Source organism: Salmo salar, chromosome 12 (genome assembly GCF_965601325.2).
Source record: "Salmo salar chromosome 12, fSalSal1, whole genome shotgun sequence".
Taxonomy (NCBI): domain Eukaryota; kingdom Metazoa; phylum Chordata; class Actinopteri; order Salmoniformes; family Salmonidae; genus Salmo; species Salmo salar.
The window spans coordinates 24,000,001-24,024,196 of NC_138302.1; the positions used below are offsets into that span (position 1 = coordinate 24,000,001).

The following is a 24,196-nucleotide window of genomic DNA, read 5'->3' on the forward strand; positions in this document are numbered from 1 at the left end:
ACACACACTCACTGACAGACACACACTCACTGACAGACACACACACTGACAGACATACGCACACACACACACACACACACACACACTGACAGACACACACTCACTGACACACACACACACACACACACTGACAGACACACACTCACTGACAGACACACACACTGACAGACATACGCACACACACACACACACACACACACACACACACACACACTGACAGACAGACACACACTCACTGACACACACACACACACACACACTGACAGACACACACTCACTGACAGACACACACACTGACAGACACACACACTGGCAGACACACACACACACTGGCAGACACACACACACACTGACAGACACACACACTGACAGACATACGCACACACACACACACACACATACACACACCCACCCTGACAGACGCACGCACTGACAGACGCACACTGATAGACACACTGACAGACACACACACACTGACACACACACACTGACAGACACACACTGACAGACACACACTCACTGACAGACACACACACTGACAGACACACACACTGACAGACACACACTCACTGACAGACACACTGACAGACACACACTCACTGACAGACACACACTCACTGACAGACACACTGACAGACACACACTGACAGACACACACACTGACAGACACACACTCACTGACAGACACACACACTGACAAACACACACTCACTGACAGACACACTCACTGACAGACACACACACTGACAGACACACACTCACTGACAGACACACTGACAGACACACTGACAGACACACTGACAGACACACACACTGACAGACGCACACACTGACAGACACACACTGACAGACACACACTGACAGACACACACTGACAGACACACACTGACAGACACACACTCACTGACAGACACACTGACAGACACACTGACAGACACACACACTGACAGACGCACACACTGACAGACACACACACTCACTGACAGACACACTGACAGACACACTCACTGACAGACACACACTGACAGACACACACTGACAGACACACACTCACTGACAGACACACAGACAGACACACACACTGACAGACATACGCCACACACACACACACACACACACACACACACACACTGACAGACACACAGTCACTGACAGACACACACTGACAGACACACACACTGACAGACACACTCACTGACAGACACACACACTGACAGACACACACACTGACAAACACACACACTGACAGACACACACACTGACAGACACACTCACTGACAGACACACTCACTGACAGACACACACTCACTGACAGACACACACTCACTGACAGACACACTGACAGACACACACACTGACAGACACACTCACTGACAGACACACACACTGACAGACACACACACTGACAGACGCACACACTGACAGACACACACTGACAGACACACACTCACTGACAGACACACAGACAGACACACACACTGACAGACACACTCACTGACAGACACACACTGACAGACACACACTGACAGACACTCACTGACAGACACTCACTGACAGACACTCACTGACAGACACACTCACTGACAGACACACTGACAGACACACACTGACAGACACACACTCACTGACAGACACACACTGACAGACGCACACACACTGACAGACACACTGACAGACACACTGACAGACACACACACACACTGACAGACACACACACTGACAGACACACACTGACAGACACACACTCACTGACAGACACACAGACAGACACACACACTGACAGACACACTGACAGACACACACACACTGACAGACACACACTCACTGACAGACACACTCACTGACAGACACACACTGACAGACACACACACTGACAGACACACACACTGACAGACACACACTGACAGACACACACTCACTGACAGACACACTGACAGACACACTCACTGACAGACACACTGACAGACACACTCACTGACAGACACTCACTGACAGACACACAGACAGACACACACACTGACAGACACAGTCACTGACAGACACAGTCACTGACAGACACACACTGACAGACACACACACTGACAGACACACTCACTGACAGACACACACACTGACAGACACACACACTGACAAACACACACACTGACAGACACACACACTGACAGACACACTCACCGACAGACACACTCACTGACAGACACACACTCACTGACAGACACACACTCACTGACAGACACACTGACAGACACACACACTGACAGACACACTCACTGACAGACACACACACTGACAGACACACACACTGACAGATGCACACACTGACAGACACACACTGACAGACACACACTCACTGACAGACACACAGACAGACACACACACTGACAGACACACTCACTGACAGACACACTCACTGACAGACACACACTGACAGACACTCACTGACAGACACACTCACTGACAGACACACTGACAGACACACACTGACAGACACACACTCACTGACAGACACACACTGACAGACGCACACACACTGACAGACACACTGACAGACACACTGACAGACACACACACACTGACAGACGCACACACTGACAGACACACACTGACAGACACACACTCACTGACAGACACACAGACAGACACACACACTGACAGTCACACTGACAGACACACACACACTGACAGACACACACACACTGACAGACACACACTCACTGACAGACACACTCACTGACAGACACACTGACAGACACACACTGACAGACACACACTCACTGACAGACACACTCACTGACAGACACACTGACAGACACACACTGACAGACACACACTGACAGACGCACACACAGACAGACGCACTCACTGACAGACACACACTGACAGACACACACACTGACAGACACACACACAGACAGACGCACACACTGACAGACACACACTCACTGACAGACACACTCACTGACAGACACACTGACAGACACACACTCACTGACAGACACACACTGACAGACACACACTGACAGACGCACACACTGACAGACACACATTCACTGACACACACTCACTGACAGACACACACTGACAGACACACACTGACAGACACACGCAGACAGACGCACTCACTGACAGACACACACTCACTGACAGACACACACTGACAGACACACACTGACAGACGCACACACAGACAGACGCAGTCACTGACAGACACACACACTGACAGACACACACACTGACAGACACACACTCACTGACAGACACACACACACACAGACACACACACACACAGACACACACACACAGACACACACACACACAGACACACACACACACAGACACACACTGACAGACGCACTCACTGACAGACACACACACTGACAGACACACTCACTGACAGACACACACACTGACAGACACTCACTGACAGACACACACACTGACAGACACACTGACAGACACACTCACTGACAGACAGACACTGACAGACGCACACACTGACAGACGCACACACTGACAGACACACTCACTGACAGACACACACACTGACAGACACACACTGACAGACACAATGACAGACACACACACACTGACAGACACACACACTGACAGACACACACACTGATAGACACACACACTTCCCCCCCACCCCTCCCACACACATACCAAAGCCTTCCCTTCTATAATTTGTGCTGTAAATCTCAGCTGAATAGTTAAAAGGTACCTTCCCGCTGATGAACATGGATCTATCCCATAATACTTCCCATGGAGAACAGAACTAAAAATAAACCAGCAGCTCAGATCAGATCGGTTGCTAAGATGTACGTTCATAACCTGATTTATCACTGTGGCTGATGACTTGGCTCAAAGAGAACGTGTGTGTGTTTGGGGGGGGGGGGTGGGGGGGCGTGTGTGTGTGTGTATGTGTATGTGGGTGTGTGTGGGAGATAATAAAGTAGAAACAGAAAGTCAACCGGTCATAAAAACATGTTATCTCATCCTCTATCCATTGCAATCATTCAGTTAGCTAAACTGAGCGATGGAGTGAGGGATGGAGTGAGGGATGGAGTGAGGGATGGAGTGAGAGATGGGGTGAGGGATGGGGTGAGGGATGGGGTGAGGGATGGAGTGAGGGATGGAGTGAGGGATGGAGTGAGGGATGGAGTGAGAGATGGGGTGAGGGATGGAGTGAGAGATGGAGTGAGGGATGGGGTGAGGGATGGAGTGAGAGATGGAGTGAGAGATGGAGTGAGGGATGGGGTGAGGGATGGAGTGAGGGATGGAGTGAGAGATGGGGTGAGGGATGGGGTGAGGGATGGAGTGAGGGATGGTGAGAGATGGGGTGAGGGATGGAGTGAGGGATGGAGTGAGAGATGGAGTGAGGGATGGGGTGAGGGATGAAGTGAGGGATGGAGTGAGAGATGGAGTGAGGGATGGGGTGAGGGATGGAGTGAGGGATGGAGTGAGGGATGGGGTGAGGGATGGAGTGAGGGATGGTGAGAGATGGGGTGAGGGATGGAGTGAGGGATGGAGTGAGAGATGGAGTGAGAGATGGAGTGAGGGATGGGGTGAGGGATGGAGTGAGGGATGGAGTGAGGGATGGGGCGATACAGACAGAGATGAAAAGAGAATACAGAAAGTCAATGAAGAGTGAAATGTGTGTAAGAGAGAGAGAGAGAGAGAGAGGGGGAAAAGAGAGACAAAAAAGACAGAGGAAAAGAACGAGAACACATCCACTCACACACCCACAAACACACCCCCTACACACACCCCCACACACATACCCACACACACCCACACAAACACACCCCCACACACCTACACACGCACCCACCCACACACACACACCCCCCACACACACACCCACACACACTCACACACCCACAAACACACCCCCCACACACACCCACAAACACCCCCCCACACACACCCACACAAACACACCCCTACCCACCCACCCACCCACCCACACACACACACGCACCCACCCACACACACACACTCCCTCTCCCTCACCCCCTCTCTTCTCTTCCCCTCTCCTCTCTCCTCTCCTCTCTCCACCTTCCTCTCTTATCTCCCCCGTCCTCTCTTCCTCCTGTACAGACGTCAGTTTTCAGTCCTCCCCAGGCTCTTACACGGACCATTACTTGCTTGATTAGCTACTGCAGGGTCCGCATACACAGAGGAGATGAAAGGAGGGGATGAGGCCAGAGGAGATGAAAGGAGGGGATGAGGCCAGAGGAGATGAAAGGAGGGGATGAGGCCAGAGGAGATGAAAGGAGGGGATGAGAACAGAGGAGATGAAAGGAGGGGATGAGGCCAGAGGAGATGAAAGAAGGGGTTGAGGCCAGAGGAGATGAAAGGAGGGGATGAGGCTGGAGGGGATGAGGCCAGAGGAGATGAAAGGAGGGGATGAGGCTGGAGGGGATGAGGCCAGAGGAGATGAAAGGAGGGGATGAGGACAGAGGAGATGAAAGGAGGGGATGAGGCCAGAGGAGATGAAAGGAGGGGATGAGGACAGAGGAGATGAAAGGAGGGGATGAGGACAGAGGAGATGAATGGAGGGTAGAGGAGATGAAAGAAGGTGATGAGGGCAGGGGAGATGAAAGGAGGGGAGAGGAGATGAAAGGAGGGTAGAGGAGATGAAAGAAGGTGATGAGGGCAGGGGAGATGAAAGGAGGGGAGAGGAGATGAAAGGAGGGTAGAGGAGATGAAAGAAGGTGATGAGGGCAGGGGAGATGAAAGGAGGGGAGAGGAGATGAAAGGAGGGTAGAGGAGATGAAAGAAGGTGATGAGGGCAGGGGAGATGAAAGGAGGGGAGAGGAGATGAAAGGAGGGTAGAGGAGATGAAAGAAGGTGATGAGGGCAGGGGAGATGAAAGGAGGGGAGAGGAGATGAAAGGAGGGTAGAGGAGATGAAAGGAGGGCAGGAAGACAGAGGAGATGAAAGGAGGGCAGGAGGACAGAGAGAGACACATTTAGACCCAACTAAATCATGAGAAAACAAAATGATAATTACATGACACATTGGAAAGAATTTAGAAAAAAAACAGAGAAAACTAGAATACTATTTGGCCCTAGTACACAGTGGCAGAATACCTGACCACTGTGACTGACCCAAAATTAAGGAAATCTTTGACTATGTACAGACTCAGTGAGCATAGCCTTGTTATTGAGAAAGGCCGACATGGCTCTCAAGAGAAGACAGGTTATGTGCACATTGCCCACAAAATGAGGTGGAAACTGAGCTGCACTTCCTAAACTCCTGCCAAATGTATGACCATACTAGAGGCACATATTTCCCTCAGATTACACAGACCCACAAAGAATTTGAAAACAAACCCAATGTGTGCCATCACAGCAGCAAGATATGTGACCTGTTGCTACAAGAAAGAAAAGGTCAACCAGTGAAGAACAAACACCATTGTAAATACAACCTATATTAATGTTTATTTATTTTCCCTTTCGTATTTGAACTATTTTCACATCATTACAACACTGTATATAGACATAATATGACATTTGAAATGACATTTGAAATGTATTTTGGAACTTTTGTGAGTGTAATGTTTACTGTACTGTACACTCCTCCAATCCACCCTACTCATCCTCTCATCTCCCTATGTGTTTAATTGATAATGTTGATGTGCATTTAGCAATTTGAAGTGGTTTGGATTGGAACCAGAAGTAGGCCAGGTTCTAATGGATTTCATGGCAAAAATCATTGTTTAACCTCTCTACACACACACACACTCACTCACTCACTCACTCACGAACACACACCACTATCTCCCCATCCCTATGGGAGACCTGTTCATTAAAGCCCTTCATTGATCCAGCCTGTTTTTTCCTGTAGCTCTAGAACAGAAAAACACGTTTGTTTAAGAGTAGGGTCTGCTAGTGCTAAGACCCCTGAGGCTCCACTTTAGCTTGTTGTCCAGTTTTGGTTTTCAGTCTCTTAGACTTGGTCTATTTTCTCTCTCTCTTCATCACACTCTTTCTCCCTCCCACTCTTTTTTCATCACATTTTAAGTTTTGTGATATTGACGTTTGTCCAGCAGCCTAGAAGCTCTGCATCTAACACATTAGCTGTACAATAAAGGCTTATTTACGCTTGAGGGCTCACTCTCTCTGCACCTCTCTTTCTCTCCATCTCTCTCTACCCCTCTCACTTCCCCACTTGCTCTCTCTCTCTCTCTCTCTCTCTCTCTCTCTCTCTCTCTCTCTCTCTTTGTCTCTCTCTCTTTCTTTTATGAAACACATCATGAGGTATGATTGTTTCTTGCTGTTGTTACTGTACATTGACATTTCTAATTACTCTCTACCTTCCTCCTCCCGCTCCCTTTCTCCCCCTCCCACCCTCTCTCTCCTGCTCTCTCCTCATGTCTTTCCTCTCTCCCCCTCCCACCCCCTCTCTCCTGCTCTCTCCTCATGTCTTTCCTCTCTCCCCCAGTCCTCCTCCTCGTCACAGGAGCGGCTGCACCAGCTGCCCTTCCAGCCCACCATGGATGAGCTGCACTTCCTGTCCAAGCACTTTGGCAGCACCGAGAGCATCACCGACGACGACGGGGGCCGCCGCTCGCCACACGTGCGCCCCCGCTCCCGCAGCCTCAGGTTAGAGGAGTCAAGGGTCAGGGAAAGGGGTGGGGATACTAGTTTCGCCCTGTGTATCTCCTCGAAGCTTTATACACAAGCTTTATACACAAAGATATGAATACAAACCCAATCTCTTAACAAACTCCTCTGCTTTACAGTTGGTCTCTCTCTGTCTCTCTCTCTGTCTCTCTCTCACTCTCTCTCTGTCTGTCTGAATCTCTCTCTCTGTGTCTCTCTATCTCTTTCTCTCTCTCTCTCTTTCTGTGTCTCTCTATCTCTTTCTTTCTCTCTTTTCTCTCTCTCTCTCTCTCTCTCTCTCTCTCTCTCTCTCTCTCTCTCTCTCTCTCTCTCTCTCTCTCAGCATGCCCCTCTCTAGAGTTCCCTGTGGTCTTTATTCAAGTCAGTATCCTCCAGGCAGTCTCCAGAGTGCATGTGTTTGTCCATTAGCTTGTCCTCCTCTCTTCTGTCTCCTCAGTGATGAGTCCATGGAGACTTCTAGACCAGACTAAAATATCTGCTCCATACACAGCAGACCTGGGTTCAAAAGAATATAAATGTTCTTTCAAGAACTTTATCTGCGATTGATTAAACTTGTCTGACGCAATGGAACCAATGGAGTAGTCCCAAAAGTGCAAGCCCCACCCATCTGGCACTCCAGGAAGCTCCAAGTATTAAACATATCTCAAATACTATTTGAACCCAAGTCTTGTATTAGTACTTGCATGGTTGCATGTAGCTTGTTCCAATGGGGTCTGACAGTCTCCTCTCTTGATGCACTGTAGAATGCAGGAGTAACTTCCTGTGTCTTTAACAATGCTCCTCCTTGATTGAGGAGTGGGGTCCTAATTAGTGCATCCATTAGAGGGAGACGGAGTGTTCAGAATTCCTGATTGGTTGATTTTAGAGAGAGACTGAAAGTGATGCTCTCTCTGATTGGCTGATTTACATAATGTACAGACAGGGGTCCACACACACACACACACACACACACACACACACACACACACACACACACACACACACACACATGCACACACTGGGTCCTGGCTGCTGCAAATTAAGCCTGCATTCAAGTGAAACATTTAAAAATTGATTGTCTATCACTCTTTCTTGTCAATCTTCCTCTCTGTCTCTGTCTCGTTCTCTCTCTTCAGCCCGGGGCGCTCACCGTCTTGCTATGACAACGAGATAGTAATGATGAACCATGTCTACAAGGAGCGCTTCCCCAAGGTCAGTACACACACACACACACACACACACACACACACACACACACACACACACACACACACACACACACACACACACACATACACACACACGGTCGCACGCACAACTCGTACACAGAAATGCACACACGTATGCAGGTACGCATACACACGCGCAAACACACACACTCGCTGGTACGCACACATATGTGTGAAGATGCACACACACACACACACACACACACACACACACACACACACACACACACACACACACACACACACAGTGAAGCAGTGCTAACCACAGTGCTAACCTGCACAGAAACTTACTCGTTTCTGCATAAAAACACAACAAGATGGTTGCAACCGTCACATCCCCAAAATGGAGACTGACATGTCATGCAGTGACTGATCCAAAATGGCCCCAGAGAGCCATTTAGACAGAGCCCAGCGCAGTGCAGTTTCTCTCTCTAATACAGCATATCTCCCCATCCGCTGTTGCAACCGCTTCTGGCTTTGTGTTGACCGATATCAAGTCACTTACAGACTGTATGACAGGCAGGCAGCCGCTGTGGTAAAGCTGCAAACCAAACAGAAGCAGACAAACAGAGAATAGGCATTACTCACATCACATACTATAGTAGTACAAACACTAAGGTACGGAGAGATTTATTTGGATTCAGCAGTTTGCTGATGGTGTCTGTTTGTTTGACTATATTGCTTGTCTCACACTAGCATACTGATCACACTGACTTCACATGGAGGTCAATGGGCAGGTGAACCACGCTCGCGTGTTAAGTAACCTTACCTGAGTCCTGAAGACTTGTGTTGGCTCCTAGGCTTTAGCTGAACACACCAACACAATCTTGTAGCTGGTAAAAGGCCTGGGTCGAACCCCATCGGTCCTGTATTGATAATATGTAGTCTATGCCGTATATGTGTCATCTGCCCAGATGAAGGAACGTTGATAGCTTCTCCCCTGAAAGGCTTTATCTCAGTTGGTTAGCACTGTCTTGTGGCCTGGGTTCGCACCCCAGTCACTCACCTATAGTGTATTCTACCATGTTGTCCTCTCCTCCCAGGCTACAGCCCAGATGGAGGAGCGTCTATCAGAGTTCATCCAGAACTTCTCCCCGGAGAGCGTGCTGCCGCTGGCTGACGGGGTCCTCAGTTTCATCCACCACCAGATAGCAGAGCTGTCCAGAGACTGCCTGACCAAATCACAGGACGGACTCATCACAACGGTGTATTTCTTTGAGCTGCAGGAGAATCTGGAGAAGATGCTCAACGACGTGAGTCATCATGCATAGTTGCAAACACATGCGGACGCACATACACAACACATATACATGCTCACACACGCACACACACACACACGCACGCACACACACACACACACACACACACACACACACACACGCACGCACCCCTAGTCCTCTTCTGGTCTTCCAAAAGTAACTGTCATTCAATTTTATTGGTGCAGAACCTATTAATTGCTAAGAATTTGTTTATCGCTGTCCCTGGTGCTGAAGCCCTCTTTCTTTCTTTCTTTCTTTCTTTCTTTCTTTCTTTCTTTCTTTCTTTCTTTCTTTCTTTCTTTCTTTCTTTCTTTCTTTCTTTCTTTCTTTCTTTCTTTCTTTCTCTCTCTCTCTCTCTCTCTCTCTCTCTCTCTTTCTCTCTTTCTCTCTCTCTCTTTCTCTCTCTCTCTCTCTCTCTCTCTTTCTTTCTCTCGCTCTCTCTCTCTCTCTCTCTCTCTCTCTTTCTCGCTCTCAGGCCTATGAGCGTTCTGAGAGCTCTGAGTTGACCTTCGTCACTGAGCTGGTCAAAAAGCTCTTCATCATCATATCTCGTCCTGCCCGGCTCCTGGAATGTCTGGTGAGCTCTATTACAGGTCTCTTAATAGGGACGTTGAATGTTCAGGCTACGGCTCAGACACTCTGGAGACTCTATTCTAGAGCACCTGGTTCAAATGGGTTTCAGAGCAGTTCACTCTCTAAATAGTTCAATGAGTTAGAAATACGTGCAATTGCTGCAATAGCTTGTGAGTGGGCAATATATACTGTACTATCATCACTTAATTGATATGTTGAATCATTTTGTCATATAAAATGATTTCATATTGCGCTAATTCCCCTAATGTGGAAAGTGTGTTAACTACCTTGTACAAGTTTGAATTTTCAACACATGAATTGAGTACAATTACACATCTTTTTACCTCAGATTGGTGATGTTAATATCAAGATTATACAACATTTATTTTGCTTTAAAAAAAGTTGCTGGCCAAAAAAAACAAATCCACGTATTTGACAGTCAAGCTAGCACTCAAATGAAACCCCTGTCACTATGTAGGTCTACCTGTGAGGTGATGATTCGTTGACATTTTCCAGTCAAAAAAGTGTTGTTTCCTTTTCGTATTGACCATCTACTGTAAATGTGACACAAAGAGATGAGTTGATAAATGGCTGCTACAGGTTCTCATCTATCGACAGCTATATGTAGTTTACCCAAGTTAGTTGTGGTTTTATCTTTTAGAAGAGCGCAAACGGTACACGTCACCCTGGTTATTGTCCCAGTTCCATTGATCTTTATAGACAACAGTGATGTGATTCATTTGCGCTAGCTTTTGTTTACAGTAGAACAAGCCAATCAAAGTGTAGAGTGGCTGCTTGGTAAGTGTTGGTGTGTGTGCAGTTTATAAGCTACTCATTTAGCTAAATAGAACTAATCTGAACACAAGTGTGACATATGTATGTGTAGGGACTAATGTTTATGTTTGGCCTTCAAAATATCACAACTTATTACAACATATTGATTATGAATTTGGACATTTAAAACCAAATTCATAATCAACAACAGGTAGCAGGAACAGTAATATTTTCAACTTATGTTTTAGAAATATAAATGATACTTCCAGCATCATTTTTCAACAGGATTCTACTTAATCACGTAAAAACTAATGAATGAACCCCAAAACGTGCTTTGGTTTTTTGATTTTGATAATATAGCTGAAATCGTGAAAAATATATTGGTTTTGCCTACTATTCCAAATGGCACCCTATTCCCTTTATAGTGCACTACTTTAGACCAGAGTGTCATGTCGTGTGTGAAGGTGGCAGGGAAGTCAGGCGCAGGAGATCCAAACTTGGTATACATGGAGTAGTTTAATAACGTAAAACAAAAACTCCAAAACCAAAGTACATAATAAAATAAACGTGGGTACAAGAACCCGTCGCGCACCAATCCATAATCACGAGCATAACAACAAACAATCTCTGACAAGGACATGAGGGGAAACAGAGGGTTAAATAGACAACATGTAATGAATGGGATTGGAACCAGGTGTGTAGGAAGACAAGACAAAACCAATGGAAAATGAAAAATGGATCAATGTGTCACGTCCTGACCATAGTAAGTTGTTATTTTCTATGGTAGAGTAGGTCAGGGCGTGACAGGGGGTGTTTGTCTGTTTTTCTATTTCTATGTTCAGTTTCTAGTTTTGTATTTCTATGTTGGTTTTCGTTTGGCATGACCTCCAATTAGAGGCAGCCGGTTGTCGTTGTCTCTAATTGGAGGTCCTATTTAAGTTGATGTTTGACCCACCTGTTTTTGTGGATGATTATCTTTTGAGTAGTGTGTTTTCCTCTCTGCGTCACAGTTTGTTGTTTTTGTATTTTCAAGTATTTAAGTGTATTGCATTCAGTTTCACGTTTAATAAATATGTGGAACCACAACCATGCTGCGCGTTGGTCCGATCATTCAAACGGCCGTGACACAATGATAGCTAGAAGACCAGTGACGTCGATCGCCGAGTACCGCCCGAACAAGGAATCGACTTCGGAAGAAGTCGTGACAAAGAGCTCTATGGTCCCGAATGGCACCCTATTCCCTTTATAGTGCACTACTTTAGACCAGAACTCTATGGTCCCAAATGGCACCATATTCCCTAAATAGTGCACTACTTTTGGACCAGACCCTCATAGGGCTCTGATCAAAGGTAGTGGCACCATGTAGGGAATAGGATGCCATTTGGGACATACACCACATTCCATACTGTTCATCCCCTTTAATCTGTCTCCCTCAACAATCAACAATACTAGAGGCTAGCTTTATGACAGATTGTGCGGTGTATTAAACCAAAACACATCCCTTGTTTTCATAGATATAGGTCAAAGATGTCTTTATATGAGTCATTACATACACAGCATTATGTTAAATGCCTAAGGATATTTTCCTAACTGTAAAACGTCCACCAATGTACACTGCTGCCATGGACCAACACCACATTCAATGACAGTTGAAATGAACTCCTCCAACTGTCCAGTTGACATTCAAAGCTATATGTACATAAGTCACTGGAGTGTCCCTGGATTTACACACTCTGATTGATGGCTTCTCCTGCCTGTCAAACACTTGGTCCCGCCTCCTTCTGCCGTTGCGTCTCATCTTCCCGTTGCCAGGGCGACCGGCGGAAGAGGTCGATGGGGTCAGGCTGGATGCTTCTGCTTGTGTCAGTTATATGAGAGAGAGAGTGAGAGGGAAGAGGTAGACGAGGATGGAGGGAGAGAGAAAGTGAAATGGAGGGGGGAGAGTGAGAGCGAGGGAAGGAAAGATGTAGGGAAGGATGGAGGGAGAGAGAAAGTGAAATGAAGAGGAGAGAGAGGAGAATGAAGGAGGTAGGGAAAGGTGGAGGGAGAGAGGAGAGAGAAAGTGAAATGGAGGGGGAGAGAGAGAGCGAGAGAAGGAAAGATGTAGGAAAGGATGGAAGCAACCAATCTGGGAGAGAGAAAGTGAAATGAAGGGGAGAGAGAGAGAGAGAGAGAGAGAGGGAGGAGAATGAAAGAGGTAGGGAAAGATGGACGGAGAGAGAAAGTGAAATGGAGGGGAGAGAGAGGGGGGGGTTCAGTTCATTTGGCATTCTAGTCACAGTCTCCTCTGATTTGGTGAAATGTCAGAGCCATGGTGGAAGAACATTATCCCACATAGAGGTACATAGAGCAGAGCAGAACTCCGTGCAGAGAGGTTCACTCCCACAGAATCAAGTACAAGACGTATATTATCTTGTCTTATATTGTGTCTCTAATCTATGATCACTCCACTCATCATGTTGGCAAATCCAGGGAACTTTTTAAATTTACTCAAAGAAATATAATCTATTCTAGTCCTTCTATTTCTATTTGTTCACTCCTCTCATCTGTATCTTAGTTGGCAAGGCCAGGGAACAGTTGAACATCGGATCACTGAAACCAGGAAATGACCTTCCCCTCCCAGCCCCAGGTGCTCTGGTTTCTAATAACAGTGTTATATCCCTCCACAAAGGGTGAATGAAAGAGATGCCCAGAGGACAGAATAAAAGGCTATGTTAATCAGCTGTAGGGCTTATTGGAGCAGCAATTCAAAGTTATGACCATGTTAGTACCCAGCAGTTTATTAGCTCCTTATTTCAGCCTATAGGATTCCCCAGTTAAACTCAAAACAGCACACACAGTACCATACACAATGGCAGTCGATGTGGCAGATTTTGTCTGTTACACTCTATATTGTCCCCCCTCTTCTCAATACCACAGACACTACTGTCAATATTGTCCCCCCTCCTCTCAATACCACAGACAGTACTGTCAATATTGTCCCCCCCTCCTCTCAATACCACAGACAGTACTGTCAATATTGTCCCCCCTCTCAATACCACAGACAGTACTGTCAATATTGTCCCCCCCTCCTCTCAATACCACAGACAGTACTGTCAATATTGTCCCCCCTCTTCTCAATACCACAGACAGTACTGTCAATATTGTCCCCCTTCCTCTCATACCACAGACAGTACTGTCAATATTGTCCCCCCCTCCTCTCAATACCACAGACAGTACTGTCAATATTGTCCCCCCTCTTCTCAATACCACAGACAGTACTGTCAATATTGTCCCCCCTCCTCTCAATACCACAGACAGTACTGTCAATATTGTCCCCCCCTCCTCTCAATACCACAGACAGTACTGTCAATATTGTCCCTCCTCTTCTCAATACCACAGACAGTACTGTCAATATTGTCCCCCCCTCCTCTCAATACCACAGACAGTACTGTCAATATTGTCCCCCCTCTTCTCAATACCACAGACAGTACTGTCAATATTGTCCCCCCTCCTCTCAATACCACAGACAGTACTGTCAATATTGTCCCCCCCCTCCTCTCAATACCACAGACAGTACTGTCAATATTGTCCCTCCTCTTCTCAATACCACAGACAGTACTGTCAATATTGTCCCCCCTCCTCTCAATACCACAGACAGTACTGTCAATATTGTCCCCCCTCCTCTCAATACCACAGACAGTACTGTCAATATTGTCCCCCCTCTTCTCAATACCACAGACAGTACTGTCAATATTGTCCCCCCCTCCTCTCAATACAACAGACAGTACTGTCAATATTGTCCCCCCCTCCTCTCAATACCACAGACAGTACTGTCAATATTGTCCCCCCTCCTCTCAATACCACAGACAGTACTGTCAATATTGTCCTCCCTCCCCTTCATGTCCAGGAGTTCAATCCAGAAAAGTCAATACTACATCAAGTTTATGTGGCAGACTGGCAGCTTTTGTGTAACTTTGTATATGGTTCCTTGTGTGTCACCCCCCCTCTCTGTAGGAGTTCAACCCAGAGGAGTTCTATCACCTGCTGGAGGCAGCGGAGGACCACGCCAAGGAGGGACACCTGATGAAGACGGACATCCCTCGTTACATCATCAGCCAGCTGGGTCTGACCCGGGACCCTCTGGAGGGTGAGACACACATACATTTAATGAAGATGGACACTCCTTGTTAGGACACTCTAGAGCCCTCAACTCTGGAACCGCTTGGTTTTATTCCTTTCTTCTCCTCCAATCAGGGACTGATTTAGACCTGGGACACCAGGTGGGTGGAATTAATTATCAGGTAGAATGGGAAACCAGCAGGCTCCGGACCTCGTTGAGTGAGAGTTTAATACCCCTAGACTAGAGGGTGAGTAAGGGAGTAGGAGGGAAGTAGGAGGACGAGAGGGAAGAGAGGAACGGAAAGAAAGATTGAGGGTTGGGACAGACCAGGGACTCTCTGGAGGGTGAGAAAGAAGGATGAGAGGGAGGAGGAGAGAGAGAGGGAAGAGATGAATGGAAAGAGACAGATTGAAGGCTGGGACAGACCAGGGACCCTCTGGAGGGTGAGAGAGAAGGATGAGAGGGAGGAGGAGAGAGAAGAGAGGAACAGAAATAGACAGATTCAGATGGCTGGGACAGACCAAGCACATTTAATGAAGAAGAGAGTAAGGAAGAGAGGGATGACGGAAACAGAAAGAGACATGCAGACAGCTGGGACTGACCTGCGACCGTGTGGAGGTTGGGATAGGGGGAAGGAGAGACAGTAGACGGAAACAGAAAGAGACATGCAGACAGCTGGGACTGACCTGCGACCGTGTGGAGGTTGGGATAGGGGGAAGGAGAGACAGTAGACGGAAACAGAAAGAGACAGATTTAGGGCATCATGTACCTGTAGAAGCCAAACAAGAGAAAATGAAAGATTGATGGTTGAGATTTCTCTACCCACATTTTGACAGCCACACTCCCCTCGGCTGTTTATTGTAGGTAATTAACTATAAAGCTATCAAAAATAACCTTAGAAAAAACAATACATTTTGGCTGGAGAAAAATAACAGCATCTTGGCATTGTAGCATGTGGGCAGTGATCCACCTGTCAACTAGCTTGGTCCCAGCTCTTGTCATTGTTACACTGAACCTTGGCAAGACAGCACAAACAGACCTGGGACCAGGCTACCTGTAGACATTATTGAGACGCAGAGATTACTCCCTTTACTGATTACGAAGCCGGTCGCAGCACTGCACTCACTATCATTAATCTACATATTGTGTAAACACACACCAGCCCCCAAACTCCTTCTCTGACTCCTTCAATTCATTCCAGCTCCACTTCTCACAGTGGCACATCCATCACAAGCTGTTCATTAAGCTACACAATGTAAATGGGTTAGAAAGACTATTCAGAATCCGACTGGCTGCTCTTTGTCAGCTACCTTCAGTCTGGTTGAAGAAATATGAGTTTGAGTTTTAGTGGGTTGTCACGGCTAACAATGTGACACTTTTTACAAACCATCCCTTGATTTAGCACCTTTCTGTTTTTCACCAACACAAATATTCACAGCTTGATCTCTCTCTCTCTCTCTCTCTCACACTCTCGTCTTCCCTCCCTCTCTCGGTTCTCCAAACACAACCATTTCGTTTTAGAAATGTTGTTACCAAGGTGACAAGAAGATATATTATTTTCACATCACTTTGTGTGACATCTAATTCAAATTAACGAGATGCTTACTTAAAGGTGCAATGCAGCCGTTTTTATCTCAATATCAAATAATTTCTGGTAACAGGGAAGTAACTTACTGTGATTGTTTTCAGTTAAAATTGTTAAAAATAATTCTTCTTCTTAGCAAAGAGCACCGTCTGGAAGTGGTCTGAGTGGGGAGGGGAAAACTGAAAACGAGCTGTTATTGGTCTATTCACTCATTTACCGGCTCCATCCTACCAAAACAGGCTGAAATTTCAGACGGTCATTTCAAACAGCTCTAACACTAACTTTTTACTCCAACTTCATAGTGTGGAAATATATACAGCGCTTTCGGAAAGTATTCAGACCCCTTGACTTTTTCCACATTTTGTTATGTTACAGTCTTATTCTAAAATTGATTAAATCGTTTCCCCCCCCCCCCCCCTCAGCATTCTACACACGGTAGCCCATAATGGCAAAGCAAAAACAGGTTTTTAGAATTGTTTGCAAATGTATTAAACAATAGAAACTGAAATATCACATGTACGCTACTGTTCAAAGGTTTGGGGTCACTTAGAAATGTCCTTGTTTTTGAAAGAAAAGCAATTTTTTTGGTCCATTAAAATAACATCAAATTGATCAGAAATACAGTGTAGACAATTTTAATGATGTAATTAACTACTGTAGCTGGAAACGGCAGATTTTTTATGGAATATCTACATAGGCGTACAGAGGCCCATTATCAGCAACCATCACTCCTGTGTTCCAATGGCACGTTGTGTTAGTTAATCCAAGTTTATCATTTTAAAAGGCTAATTGATCATGCAATTATGTTAGTACAGCTGAAAACTGATGTGCTGATTAAGGAAGCAATATAACTGGCCTTTAGACTAGTTGAGTATCTGGAGCATCAGCATTTGTGGGTTCGATTACAGGCTCAAAATGGCCAGAAACAAAGACTTTCTTCTGAAACTCGTCAGTCTATTCTTGTTCTAAGAAATTAAGGCTATTCCATGCGAGAAATTGCCAAGAAACTGAAGATCTCGTACAACACTGTGTGCTACTCCCTTCACAGAGCAGCGCAAACTGACTCTAACCAGAATAGAAAGAGGAGTGGGAGGCCCCGGTGCACAACTGAGCAAGAGGAAAAGTACATTAGAGTGTCTAGTTTGAGAAACAGACGCCTCACAAGTCCTGGCAGCTTCATTAAATAGTACCCGCAACAGTGAAGAGGCAACTCGGGGATGCTGAGTTCCTCTGTCCAGTGTCTGTGTTCTTTTGCCCATCTTAATCTTTTCTTTTTATTGGCCAGTCTGAGATATGGCTTTTTCTTTGCAACTCTGCCTAGAAGGCCAGCATTGGAACATAGGAGTGATGGTTGCTGATAATGGGCTTCTGTACCCTATGTAGATATTCCAGCTACAATAGTCATTTACAACATTAACAATGTCTACACTGTATTTCTGATAAATGTTATGTTATTTTAATGGACAAAAAAATGTGCTTTTCTTTCAAAAACAAGGACATATCTAAGTGACCCCAAACTTTTGAACGGTAGTGTACATACTGTAAGTATTCAGACCCTTTACTCAATGCTTTGTTGAAACACCTTTGGCAGCGATTACAGCCTCGAGTCTTCTTGGGTATAACGCTACAAGCTTGGCATACCTGTATTTGGGGAGCTTCTCCCATTCTTCTCTGCAGATCCTCTCAAGCTCTGTCAGGTTGGATGGGGAGCATCGCTGCACAGCTATTTTCAGGTCTCTCCAGAGATTTTCTGGCTGGGCCACTCATCAAGGACATTCAGAGACCTTCACCCCAGTCTGAGGTCCTGAGTGCTCTGGAGCAGGTTTTCATCAAGGATCTCTCTGTACTTTGCTCTGTTAATCTTTGCCTCAATCCTGACTAGTCTCCCAGTCCCTGCCGCTAAAAAACATCCCCACAGCAGGGTGCTGCCACCAACATGCTTCACCGTAGGGATGGTGCCAGGTTTCCTCCAGACGTGACACTTGGCATTTAGGCCAAAGAGTTCAATCTTGGTTTCATCAGACCAGAGAATCTTGTTTCTCATGTTCTGAGTCCTTTAGGTGCCTTTTGGCAAATTCCAAGCGGGCTGTCATGTGCCCTTTACTGAGGAGTGGCTTCCATCTGGTCACTCTACAATAAAGGCCTGATTGGTGAAGTGCTGCAGTGAAGTCTCCACAGAGGAATTCTGAGGAATTCTGGAGCTCTTTCAGAGTGACCATCGGGTTCTTGGTCACCTCTCTGACCAAGGCCCTACTCCCCCGATTGCTCAGTCTGGCCGGAGGCCAGCTTTCAGAAGAGTGTTGGTGGTTCCAAACTTTTTACATTTAATATTGATGGAGGCCACTGTGTTCTTGGGGACACTCAATGCTGCAGACATTTTTTGGTACCCTTTCCCAGATCTGTGCCTCAACAAAATCCTGTCTCGGAGCTCTATGAACAATTCATTCGACCTCATGGCTTGGTTTTTGCTGACATGCTGTGGGACCTTATATAGAGAGGTGTGTGCCTTTCCAAATCATGTCCAATCAATTGAATTTACCACAGGTGGACTCCAGTCAAGTTGTAGAAACATCTCAAGAATGATGAATGGAAACAGGATGCACCTGAGCTCGATTTTGAGTCTCATAACAAAGGGTCTGAATACTTATGTAAAGAAGGTATTTCTGTTTTTTGTTTTTATTACATTTGCAAAAATGTCTAAAAACCTGTTTTTCGCTTTGTCATTATGGGGTATTGTGTGTATATTGATGAGGGAAAACATTTATTTAATCAATTTTAGAATAAGGCTGTAACGTAACAAAATGTGTAAAAAGTCAAGGGGTCTGAATACTTTCCAAAGGCACTGTATATAAAACATGGAAATCACGTTTTTGACTGCACTGGGCCTTTAACATATTAGCATTGATTTGTTCAGCACTCTCCCCATTATCCAGAGTGACTCACATGTCAAAGTGATTTTGTTATTGTAGAGAAAAACCTAAACAACCCTCTTTAAAGTGAATTGCCATTACATTGCTCAGGCTGTAACACAACAAAATGTGGAATAAGTCACTTTCTGAAGGCACTGTATGTATAAACAATGCTATTGATCAGCAACAGTACACACCAGATACTGTATTGAGTGTTAAATCATGTGTTTTTGTCCAGACATTGTGAGCATGGACAACTACTATGACAGTGAAGGTCCCCACACCCCAGAGCCAGACGATTCCGCAGAGGTGAGGACCCTCCATCTCTAATGAGAAATACACTCACAGACACAGCAGATCAGAGGTGAGGACCCTCCATCTCTAATGAGAAATACACTCACAGACACAGCAGATCAGAGGTGAGGACCCTCCATCTCTAATGAGAAATACACTCACAGACACACCATATCAGAGGTGAGGACCCTCCATCTCTAATGAGAAATACACTCACAGACACAGCAGATCAGAGGTGAGGACCCTCCATCTCTAATGAGAAATACACTCACAGACACACCATATCAGAGGTGAGGACCCTCCATCTCTAATGAGAAATACACTCACAGACACAGCAGATCAGAGGTGAGGACCCTCCATCTCTAATGAGGAATACACTCACAGACACAGCAGATCAGAGGTGAGGACCCTCCATCTATAATGAGAAATCACAGACACACCAGATCAGAGGTGAGGACCCTCCATCTCTAATGAGAAATACACTCACAGACACACCAGATCTGTCTTGACTGAGCTTGCCTGCTTGTTTATGTAGGGGAAGATGAAAGCCATGAAGCCGCCAAGTGAAGAAGACTTTCAAACCATCAAGCTGATCAGCAACGGAGCATATGGGTGAGTAGAGTCTGGTCAAAGCAATATGAATGACTATGCATTTCATGTACATCACAAAGTCCTCACATTCATTCAAAGACATGAGGCTCCAGGTAGATTTCTCTGACCATCTAATTTTACCACAACCATACCCTTGGCTTCTTGCACCTCTACCCTTTACCCATCTCCCTCCTCCCCCTCTCTCCCCTCCTCCCTCCTTGTCCACTCCCCTCTCTCCCCTCCCTCCTTCTTCCCTCCTCCGTCCCTCCTCCTCCCGTCCCCCGTCAGTGCGGTGTACCTGGTACGTCACAGGGAGACCCGTCAGCGTTTTGCCATGAAGAAGATCAACAAGCAGAACCTGATCCTGAGGAACCAGATCCAGCAGGCCTTCGTAGAGAGAGACATCCTGACCTTCGCTGAGAACCCCTTTGTGGTCTCCATGTTCTGCTCCTTCGAGACTCGCAGGCACCTCTGCATGGTCATGGAGTATGTTGAAGGTTAGTAGGTTTCTGAAGAAACTGTACTTCTTTAATGGAATTACAATAAAGGCTTCACAGGGTGTCCCAAGAAACTTCACATATCTTAAACCTTGCTCTTTCAAAGTTCTCTCCGTTCTGATCTTGTTCACTTCCTTTGAGGTGAGAGAGTTTCTCTGGAATCCCGGTTGGATTTCATTCTCATTCTGGAAAGTAGTACTCTCCCTTCTGCCCTTGTTCATTTGCCCTTCATGGTATCTGATAGGACTGGCTAGGTGAAAGCAATATGGTGGAAACCAGATGGGAGGGCAGCTCATAATAATGGATGGAGTGGTGTGAATGGAATGGTATCAAACACATGGAAAACCATATGTTTGATGTGTGTGATACCATTCCATTCATTCCATAACAAACATTACTATGAGCATGTCCTCCTCATTTAAAGTGCCACCAGACAAATCAAATCAAAGTTTATTTGTCACGTGCGCCGAATACAACAGCCGAATACAACAGGTGTAGACCTTACAGTGAAACGCTTACTTACTAACCAACAGTGCAATTTTTAAGTAAAAAATTGGTATTAGGTGAACAATAGATAAGTAAAGAAATAAAAAAAGGCAAATTGAGGACTGAGCACGCACCCCTGAGGGGCTCCAGTGTTGAGGATCATCGTGGTGGATGTGTTGAAACCTACCCTCACCACCTGGGGACGGCCCATCAGGAAGTCCAGGATCCAGTTGCAGAGGGAGGTGTTTAGTCCCAGGATCATTAGCTTAGTGATGAGCTTTGAGGGTACTATGTTGTTGACTACAGCTCAGCGTTCAATGAATAGCATTCTCACATAGGTGTTCCTTTTGTCCAAGTGGGAAAGGGCAGTGTCGAGTGCAATAGAGACTGCATCATCTGTGGATCTGTTTGGGCGGTATGCAAATTGGAGTGGGTCTACTGTTTCTGGGATAATGGTGTTAATGTGAGCCATTACCAGCCTTTCAAAGCACTTCATGGTTACGGACGTGAGTGCACAGTTCTGTAGTCATTTAGGCAGGTTGCCTTAGTGTTCTTGGGCACAGAGACTATGGTGGTCTGCTTGAAACATGTTGGTATTACAGACTCAATTAGGGACATGTTGAAAATGTCAGTGAAGACACCTGCCAGTTGGTCAGCACATGCCAGGAGCACACGTCCTGGTAATCCGTCTGGCCCCGCGACCTTGTGAATGTTGACCTGTTTAAAGGTCTTACTCACGTCGGCTACGGAGAGCGTGATCACACAGTCGTCCGGAACAGCTGATGCTCTCATGCATGCTTCAGTGTTGCTTGCCTCGAAGCGAGCATAGAGTGATTTAGCTCCTCTGGTAGGCTCGTGTCACTGGGCACTCGCGGCTGTGCTTCCCTTTCTAGTCTGTAATAGTTTGCAAGCCCTGCCACATAAGACAAGCGTCGGAGCCGGTAAAGTACGATTCAATCTTTGCCCTATATTGGCGCTTTGCCTGTTTGATGGTTTGTCGGGGGGCATAGCAGGATTTCTTATAAGCTTCCGGGTTAGAGTCCCGCACCTTGAATATGACAGCTCTACCCTTTAGCTCAGTGCGTATGTTACCTGTAATCCATGGCTTTTGGTTGGGACTGTGTCTAACCAACACCAATGGTGGAAACTTAAAAACATCTATCCTATCTACATAGGGGATTGACCGAGGGCCAGAGATTCAAATAACTGTCAAGTTGTTATTTTACCATAGTCAATTCAGTTGTAGAAAGTAAAACGGGGTCACTTACCACAGCAGCCCTAGCCAAACCATCTTCCTTAATGCGTGTTAGGTGCTCGAGGGCAACTCAACATACTCAACCCAACTATATAGCAGAAAGCAGATTGCTTTTCACCTGATTGTTAGTTTTCAGAGTCAGCCTACAGACACAGCCAGACATGAAGAGTAGTGTGTGAGTCAGACAGGACTCTGCCAAACATAGGTTTACCAGGCCAAAGGAGGAGGGGAGAAACAACCCAAGACAAACGACCACAGATAGGCTTTAACCCCTTCAGACTGACTCTCAGGCTGTGCCCCATTCTCTTCCCAAAGGGTACAGAAGTGTGCACTTGCACATTGCCCGTCGTAAATTGAAAAGCGTTGTTGTGGTATAAGCTTTGTCTGTAGGTCAATGAAGTCTCCACCATTGTTTGAATCCATGACAGAAAGTGTGTACAAGTCCATTCTTTAGGAGCAGGGTAGAGAACCGAGGCATAACCCATGTCTAACCAATCATGTTGTGTTCCTATAGGGGGAGACGGTGTCTAACCAATCATGTTGTGTTCCTATAGGGGGAGACGGTGTCTAACCAACCATGTTGTGTTCCTATAGGGGGAGACGGTGTCTAATCAATCATGTTGTGTTCCTATAGGGGGAGACGGTGTCTAACCAACCATGTTGTGTTCCTATAGGGGGAGACGGTGTCTAACCAATCATGTTGTGTTCCTATAGGGGGAGACGATGTCTAACCAACCATGTTGTGTTCCTATAGGGGGAGACGGTGTCTAACCAACCATGTTGTGTTCCTATAGGGGGAGACTGTGTCTAACCAACCATGTTGTGTTCCTATAGGGGGAGACGGTGTCTAACCAACCATGTTGTGTTCCTATAGGGGGAGACGGTGTCTAACCAACCATGTTGTGTTCCTATAGGGGGAGACGGTGTCTAACCAATCATGTTGTGTTCCTATAGGGGGAGACGGTGTCTAACCAACCATGTTGTGTTCCTATAGGGGGAGACGGTGTCTAACCAACCATGTTGTGTTCCTAT

The 24,196-nt window shown here is 46.2% G+C and overlaps 1 protein-coding gene across 3 annotated transcripts in view; it reads left to right on the forward strand.

Annotated features, from left to right (window-relative positions):
* Positions 1-24,196, forward strand: part of LOC106564511 (microtubule-associated serine/threonine-protein kinase 1) — an 85,628-nt gene that overhangs the window by 46,481 nt on the left and 14,951 nt on the right. For all 3 annotated transcript variants that reach the window (XM_045691045.2, XM_045691046.2, XM_045691047.2), the window contains 8 exons: positions 7,450-7,610; positions 8,747-8,822; positions 9,883-10,092; positions 10,574-10,675; positions 15,442-15,574; positions 20,280-20,350; positions 20,871-20,947; positions 21,215-21,423. In XM_045691045.2, the coding sequence (XP_045547001.2) occupies positions 7,450-7,610; positions 8,747-8,822; positions 9,883-10,092; positions 10,574-10,675; positions 15,442-15,574; positions 20,280-20,350; positions 20,871-20,947; positions 21,215-21,423 (1,039 nt within the window). The remainder of the gene's footprint in view (positions 1-7,449; positions 7,611-8,746; positions 8,823-9,882; positions 10,093-10,573; positions 10,676-15,441; positions 15,575-20,279; positions 20,351-20,870; positions 20,948-21,214; positions 21,424-24,196) is intronic.